At 39.0% G+C, this 8,493-nt stretch overlaps 1 protein-coding gene across 4 annotated transcripts in view; it reads right to left on the bottom strand.

The window, feature by feature from the left end:
* Nucleotides 1-7,784, bottom strand: part of HSDL2 (hydroxysteroid dehydrogenase like 2) — a 608,443-nt gene extending 600,659 nt beyond the window's left edge. The window contains exons 1-2 of one of the 4 annotated variants that reach the window (XM_044061065.1): nucleotides 7,703-7,784; nucleotides 7,323-7,354 (exon numbers count right to left, since the gene is read on the bottom strand). In XM_044061065.1, coding sequence (XP_043917000.1) covers nucleotides 7,323-7,339 — 17 coding nt within the window. In that variant the 5' untranslated portion in view covers nucleotides 7,340-7,354; nucleotides 7,703-7,784. The other 3 variants (XM_044061066.1, XM_044061064.1, XM_044061063.1) reach the window with 3 other exon arrangements.
* Between the last annotated feature and the right edge of the window lie 709 nt (nucleotides 7,785-8,493).

The raw sequence follows: 8,493 nt of genomic DNA, 5'->3' as shown, positions 1-8,493 counted from the left end.
ATCAGCAATTTGAAATGTAATTCAGTTTGATAAACTCTAACATCTCAAAAATCTCAAGCTTGTTTAAAACTACAAGTGTCGATTCTCTTCTCCCCTATTGTACAATACATTAATTACAATTCTGTCTAATATCACATTCATAACCAGTGTATAACGTATCAAGCTCTCTGCCTTGGAAAAAACAACAAGTATACCCTGAAAACTTCTTTCGGCTTTTCCCGGTTAGGGGTCGCCACAGTGGAACAATGGTCCGCAGAACCATTGGGGTGGGAGGCTGGCATAATGGTTAGGGTATTTACCTTACAAGTACAAAGTGCAGGGTTTGATTCTCACTTGGGGTTATTAGCTAGGCTTAAAATGGCCCACAAGGGCAGTTAGCCTAGTACTAATCTATGAACAAATGGTAGTGGAGTTTTACAGTGCTGAGTTGCCAGCCCCGCACCCAACCTTCCACAAAAGGCATACACACCTAGGGCCAATTTAGAAAGTCCAATCCACATACAGCATGTCTTTGGGATGTGGGAGCAAACCAGAGCACCCAGAGGAAACCCATGCGACCACAGGGAGGACATGCAGACTCCACACAGAAGGCACCACAGCCAAAAAACGAACCTCTTTCTGTGAGCCTGCAATGCTAACTGCTGCACCACCGCAAAAATGCAATTATACAGACAGAAGGGAACTAGAGTGGGGCTATTACTCTGCAGCACAGTACAAATTCAAGGGCATCTCTGGTGTGACAGAAGCAACTGTGATAAACAAAACACAGGCAGAAAAAAATATAACAAAACTGCACAAATGAATAACAAATACACAAAACTTGAGGTTTACAATCATATTTTCCCTTTGCCGCACACAAGCTTGTTCTCAGACCGAGATATCTGGCTCAACCAGCACTCTGTGCCGATCCCACAAAGTAGAACCCCACCCCCTCAGCTCTTCAAGTACACCCCAACCCCCTCACAAGAAGAGAAAAAAGGTCCGATCCTTCTAATGGGCACACCAAACAGGTGGCCAGATACATCCCTACTCTTTTTTATTTTCAACTGTAGCAAACTGCCCGCTACAGTTAACATCCTGTATGAAGCACTATAAAGCTCAAGTTTTAGTTGATAAAGACTTTTCTTTTCACTTTTAAACTGTACAAAAAGTTGCTATGGACAACAGGCCATACAGAAAGAGAGCTACACAGCTCTGGTTTTACAAAGAAAAAAGATTAAAAGTACAGTTTGTTATACAGGATGTTAAAGTGTAGAAAACTGCTTGCAACAGATTAGACCATGCAGGGTTCAGGTTTGACTGCAAATACAATACAGTCTTTTAAAAGCCGCTATGCATTAAAGGGTGAGATCGGGATAAGACTATAGAGACCCCTGCCCTGCCCTAACCTCACTCTGTGCTCAGTTAAGGAAACTAATGAACACATCCCACTTAAATAGGGAAAGGTAATCCGAAGTTAGAAAAATAGATAAAAAAAATAAATGGAATATGCGGGAGTCTGGATTGTATAATACATAAAACATCTGTACTGGTCTTTTGAAACTTGTTTCAGGATTAAAATCACAGAACCCATTCCCCTAAGCCTACATTGTTATTTCAGGTGCTGTACACCCTAGACCACACACACACACCATACAGCTTTATTACAGAGAACAACTATGTAGAAAAGACAATTTGTCCTACAGGCTTATTATAATAAAACATGGCATACAATTTCACAATTCTGTAGTACAATAGCATTCTGCCACATGTCTGACATGTTAACATTTCTGATTTATGATAATTCAGTCCCTACAAGATAAAATACATAGAGCTCTCTACAAGATAAAATACATAGAGCTCTCCATTTTAATGCAACATGCACACCAAAAGAAACCCCAAAAGAAACTATGGCAATGCATCTTAATTATCTAAAGCAAACTTAGGCTCATTGGCTAAGACAAGCTTGTCAAGATATACAAATGGATGAGACACAGACCAAGTTTCCCAATACCCTAGTTTAACACAAATAACCAGATACTAGCTGCAAATTCTTGCTTGCTCCAGATTCTTAACACAAGTACCCCATTACAAGCTTAAATTTATGCTTGCTTCAGGAAGCCTGCTTCAAGATGGCACCACCATGATAGGAGACCTTCATTTCCCATCCCAAAGTCACTTTATGTCCATAACAGAGATAAAGCCTTTCACTAGTGATCAACTGGGCCACCATGGGCACTACGTTTTCTCTGGATGGTTATATCAAACTGCCATATCCAGGAATATATTCTGCATATTTACAAACAGTTCCTAGTGGTCCACTGAGCCCACAGTGAAGCTCAAGTCCACTGATGCACTAAAACATTACAGACACCTTCTCCAATAGTCCACACAGCAGTCACAAAACAATATAGCAAATGACATTTGGCTGTGGCAACCAGTTCATTTATCACAGAAACCCAAATGACTGATTATAGAAAAAAATGTTGATTATTAAACTAAACCAGGGGTCTGCAACCTTCACTATCAAAGAGCCATTTTTGGCCCCTCTCCTACCAAATAAAAGTCGCCTGGAGCCACAAAACCTATTTGCTCCCAAAAAAGAAGAAAACAGCGTATAACGTTTTATGTATAGTTATTACACTAAATATAAAAGAACTAAGTTTATAAGAGCAATATTTAAAATCCATCCCTAGTTTTGTTACTTTGTTGGGAATGCTTGATCGCGGTGTGTGTGTGTGTGTGTGTGTGTGTCATATCTCTCGACCTCTTAGAACAAGAAATCTGGACAAAACCATTAATAATGGGGCACAAAGGCCCAAAAATAGAGGCACTTTTTAAATACTGCTCTTAGAAAGTTGATAGAATAACAGATTTTGCATTAGCATTAATTTTCTGAAGGGTATGAAGCCTGAAACTCATAATGATTGTCTATATTTTCTGACTTCAGCCCTCAATGATTTACCAGAAAACCACAATTTTATGAGAAACAGATCAAAAATATGAGGCAAGTCAGGACATTCTGCGAAAATCTGCATTGTTGAGAGGTAACTGTGGGGTGTGTGTGTGTGTGTGTGTGTGTGTGTGTGTAAAAATGTATGTTAACAGAAACCATCTTATTCTAGCAAGTTTCTAAAGTTTACAAGAGCAATATTTAAAGTCCATCCCTATTTTTGTTCCTTGGTTCTCCTTTATTTGTAGCTCTGTCCTGATTTCTTGTGGCATGACTTTGATGGATATAGAGACCTTTCAGGAGATGATGCTGCTACCAGGGCATCGCTCGATCACTCTGTGTGGAATGCATGGCAACATAAACAGTGTTATTCTAGCAAATATCTAAGCTTATAAGCGCAATATTTAAAGTCCGTTGCTCGATCACTCTCAGTATGTATGTGTGTGTGTGTGTATATATGTGTAAATGTCTGTGTGCGTGTGTGTGTGTGGGGGGGGGGATGCAGTAGAGTGGCCATTATTTTTCAAAGCTACAGGGAGCCACTGCAGAGGGGTGGAAGAGCCACATGTCGCAGACCCCTGAACTAGACACTATACAAATGCAGGCATTGAAAAGGCCTGGTATACACACTGGTTCTTACAGACTTCAGAAAGCGCTTCTTTGTAAAATCCTGGCACTATAGAACTTTTCCTAACAAAGCTTGGTCCTCTACTTTTCCACCTGGATGGCATCTGTGTAGAATTTGCATGTTCTCTGCGTCCATGTATTTTTAAGTGTGGCAGATTTACCTGTCCAGTGTGTGTATATAATGCATGCACGTGTCCTGCAATGCATTGCCATCTCATATAACAGAAATACACAGGTAAAAAAGTAATGGAACTCAGATCCAGGAAGGTCCTCTAGACCACCAAAGACAGGGACTCAATATTAAGAATAAAGCCCATCAGTGGGCATCTTTGTGGTGCTATACCTCAATGTCTCCAAGCAGCAGACAGATTGTCTGCGTTTTAACACGCTGCTTAACCCAAATCCTGCTCAATCACCCCAGGGTCACTCAGAATGTAGAGCGCAGCACCAAACATGGATAATTCCAACATCTAAAGGGCAGACTGTAAGTATATGGACCTGCTGTATCTAAACACAGCCCAGTATAAAAATACTACGCATGCCTCCTCATTCTATCATTTTTAACCAGCTGCTCCCTAATGCGTCCAGCCATCTACTCTCTTGCACTGTAGCTCCCCTTCACACACTTCTGTATGCTCTTCTCTCATCTACTGTCTCATGTTAACTAGGGTTCTTTCACTATTTTTTCCCCTTAAATGTTAGTCATGTACCCCACTCCTCCCCTTCCATACACCTCTTGCACCCTTTGCCCTCCTTAAGTCATCTCCTTTATATCCTGCTAGGAACACAAACAAAACTGGATCTGCTCAACTGTAAACATCAGTGAACTGTGAAAACTGTACATAAATTAATATGCCGTGTAATCTCATGCACCTTTTTGCAGATGCAGCTAATTCATAGTTATACAATACTTTACTTTAATTCAAGAACAACTGACGATCAATGCCAATGAATGCCCTTATATATGCTTGCATTCATATAATATGCAGCTGTATATACTCCATTGGATTTTCTTATCAAGCCTAGACTGTACATGCTCTGTACCCTAACTAAACAACCCAATTAACAAAAACAAACAAAGCAAAAATATTTCCTGAGGGACCATTCAGCTTATGTAGCATGCATTTTTTTTAATTACTTTTTGTCTTACTCCTGCTGATTATCAAGCCTCCCCCAATTAAACTGGAGCCCATATCTTCTCTCATACTGGGTATACTAAGCTCTGGGGCAAAAATCATATGGAGAAGTCCACCACCCAGACCTCCATAAGGGCTGCTTGTTCCACTGCCAGCAGAGGACCATCCAGCCTACTGCATCTCCATCACTTCAGTGGCTATCTAGAATAGTGGCCAAAGAAACTGCAAGGAAAGGATGCTATGCTGTCACCACTTCTGCTGGCCTGCCTCCAGGTACAGGCTCATTACTTTAACAGGTCAGGGCATTTTTATATGTCCACAACCCTACCCTCTAAGTGTCCGATATTAGCACCACATCATAGCAAAAGTATCGAATGCCCTCCCCCCTCTTGTGAGCATGTTTTCACATACAAATACCCTGACAGCTATAATCACTAGTTTAGGAAACCAAGCCAACAGCTCCCTGGTCTCCAGACACTGTCTACATTTACATGACAGCTATGGCCAAACAGGAACCATCCCCAACCAAAGAAGATCAAGGCTTCAAACGCTGCTCATTCCCACCCCCTGCCTGTAATTTTAAGTATCCAAGTTGTTACTCAAACTTGGGACATCTGGGTCACAATCATTACTTCATCTTTCTATGCCACACTGGTGGGTTAAACAGAAACAGCACATCTTTCACAGACTGAAGAAAACTGAAGTACCCAGACAAAACAATTAAGTAGCATGGGAAAAACTTGAAAACATCATTCAGATTGAGTTGTAAACAGAAACAGTAAATGACATACTACCAAAATGAAAACTAGCAGCACCAATTTCTTGTTTTTTGTTGTATATACTACTACATGCAAATATACATAGTGATCCGTTTCTTATATACATTTAAAAACATCTTGTTCTCAGTTACTAAAACTCCCAAGTGATACGTTTATTTCTACTTTCTGCTATAGGCACATTCAGATAGCTCAGTGTGTGTGTGTGTGTGTGTGTGTGTGTGTGTGTGTGTGTGTGTGTGTGTGTGTCTCTATCACAACTTTTGAAAACATTCAAAAAGTTACAAATATTCAACTTCAGTTCCAAGATTTATGGAGGCAAGTACAAAGCTAGCTGCCACAGTGGACAATTTTAAACTTGGGCAATTCTCCTTAGTGAGGCTCAAACCCCATACTTCTCATCTTTGAGGTAAACACCTTAACTATTATGCCAATCTTCAACTTTTTAAAACTAAAGTCAGTCTGCAGACCATTGCAAGTGTAGCAAATAACGAGACCATAACCAGAGGTGAGAATAAAACCTTGTATCCTGTATCGGTCAGATAAACACCTTTACCACTGTGCCAACTATCCAAGATTGAAGCAGGGCCAGACATTACAAAATCAGGACACCCTTGTATATTTGAGTTGAATGGAAAGAGCAGTAATTCTAAGGTGGCAAGCTCAGAACTTAAACTTTGAACTAAATAATAATAGATGGAATCATATATTGAAATCTGAAATCAAGAAGTGACTAACATCTGAGCTGTGTACACTGCACAATGTTATTCTACATCCAGACATACCCTGCATTGAAATTGTACTGGCAGAGCTACACACAGGAATAAAAATGACCAAAAGGGATGCAGCTAAGGCGCACTGAAAAGTATGTCATGGGTATGAAACTAGATGTTCTACTGGAAGAACAATACAAAATATTTTTCTTATTAAAAAGAGAACACAGTCAGACTGCTTTCCTACTCTTAGAACAGACATCACTATACGTGATGCATACATAGAACTAGTCGCCACTAATGAAAACAAAAAAAAAAAAATATCAGCATGTTAAAAATGAAAAGTGGAGTATATAAACTGTAAATGAATCTACAGAGGAAATGCTTCATGAGTGGCAGTATTCCACTCTTCATTAAAGGAGGAAGGTAGACCTCCACCACCACACCCAAGTCACTCTTCCAAGCAGCGAGCCCACTGCCTTAAACTCCTATCCAAGGAGAGTAATGAATGTGGTATTTTTTTTTAATATAGTAGTGGCCACTTTCACAATAAAGCTAGTAGTAAGACTACTCAAGGACATTTCCATATGGAGATCAGTTGTTCAGTTTGATAACAAGCAAACTACACAAAAATACTAGGCATGCAGTCGAACACTAAATCCAAATCTAATTTATAGCCAGCTTTGTTAATGCTCTTACGTGTTTATTTATTTTTTAACTTCTTTGAGAACCACATGGATGTCAGATAATTTAAACCACACCTATCCTTGCCTGCATTTGTGACATGCAACAGCATATACAACATGTGACAAATTTACCTTGCATTTTAATTTCAGACTGCTACTATTTCCAAACAAATATGAGAACCTGGTACACTGGCAGTATAAAACTAAAATAGAAATATTAAAACTTAATGATAAACACTTAAAAGACAGTACAACGTAAAGAAAAAAAAAATAGTACAGTATTGGGACCTAAACCATGATCAAAACGTTTATCTTACAAAAAGTATTTTCACAAAAATATATATTAAATTAAAATATGTGTGTGTATATATGTATAGCCACTACATCATGAAGAAAGCATAACCTGAAATAATTCGAAGCTTCCACATTCTTCAGCAATAACATTTTCTTACCCTGTGTTTGGTAACATTTTCAGTCAGGCTGTCTGAAAGGGAAAAAAAGAAAAATCCTATTTATATTCAAGTACAGTACAAAGTTGTAGGTTGCATGTCTATGTACGCCATCTAGTTGATTCAATTACCCCTTCACACATATTACTTAAAGTTTTGGTATGCAAATCTATGAAAGTCATCTACAGCACTGCCCTTTCACCTACATTGCTTGCCACTCTGCTACTATAGAGGTTATTAAGGCACTAATCCTTATGGTCAGCAAAGTCACAAAAGAGCAATTAAACACAGAAACACGAAACAGCGTATTATTGCTGCCTGACTAAAATGATAAAAGCATGATATAAATGCATGCATTAGCACAACACAGTAACAAACTATACCAAAAGCAAACTCTCGAGTCAAATTCGCCCCTCGACCTTCCGTAGAAATACTGGAAAACACGCAAGCGCACAGAAGGACCATCTGAAGCGCTCCACAAAACGTTTTGGGAGGAGCGTATTTCGATACTAACCAATGAGTAACACGTATTGTGGGGTTGTTTGTTTAGTACCGTTTATGAAACTAGTGCAGTTGTCATTTGTTTCCTTTAGTTTTGGTAATATTTAATTTGTGTTAATTACAATGTTAATGCCAAAACAGTGGACAACTCTCTGTATTGGAGCATTTGATTCCGTTTTTTATTTGTCAGACGTTTGTACGTATCGTCTCAATGAGTTAGGGACATTGACAGAATAGCAGAACGTGAATTAATGTACATTTTCTTAAGTAAAATAAGACTGTAACTCGAATTATTGTAATTTATTAAGAATTGTTCGCTAATCAATACTTTTTCTCCAAAAGTTGCCGGTTTTAGGAGAGAATTTCAGTGAAAATCATGGATGTCCCTGAAAATGTGGGACAGTTGAGAGGTATGCTTTACAGTTTATTTTAACCTACTTGTTGCTGGTTTTCATCTTTAAATCGAACGGTGTGCTTGTTAAATGGACCGTCCGCAACACGGTTTTGCATGAGTGTCCTTCCTCTCTTTGTCCTTCAAAGCCCATTTTCTAAAAAGTTCCTTCTAGTCTGCTAATCATTTAAGTACTGTACTTGCCCAGAATATGTTTGATAGCTGAATACTGTAAAGGCGAGGATGTTAACTTACCTCACAGTTTAAAGAAGCGTGGTGAAT

The sequence above is a fragment of the Protopterus annectens genome, chromosome 2.part0, assembly GCF_019279795.1.
Source record: "Protopterus annectens isolate FY-2018-M chromosome 2.part0, PAN1.0, whole genome shotgun sequence".
Lineage (NCBI taxonomy): Eukaryota > Metazoa > Chordata > Ceratodontiformes > Protopteridae > Protopterus > Protopterus annectens.
Note: the sequence above shows the minus strand (reverse complement) of the source record. Positions and strands in the feature narration are given on the sequence as shown.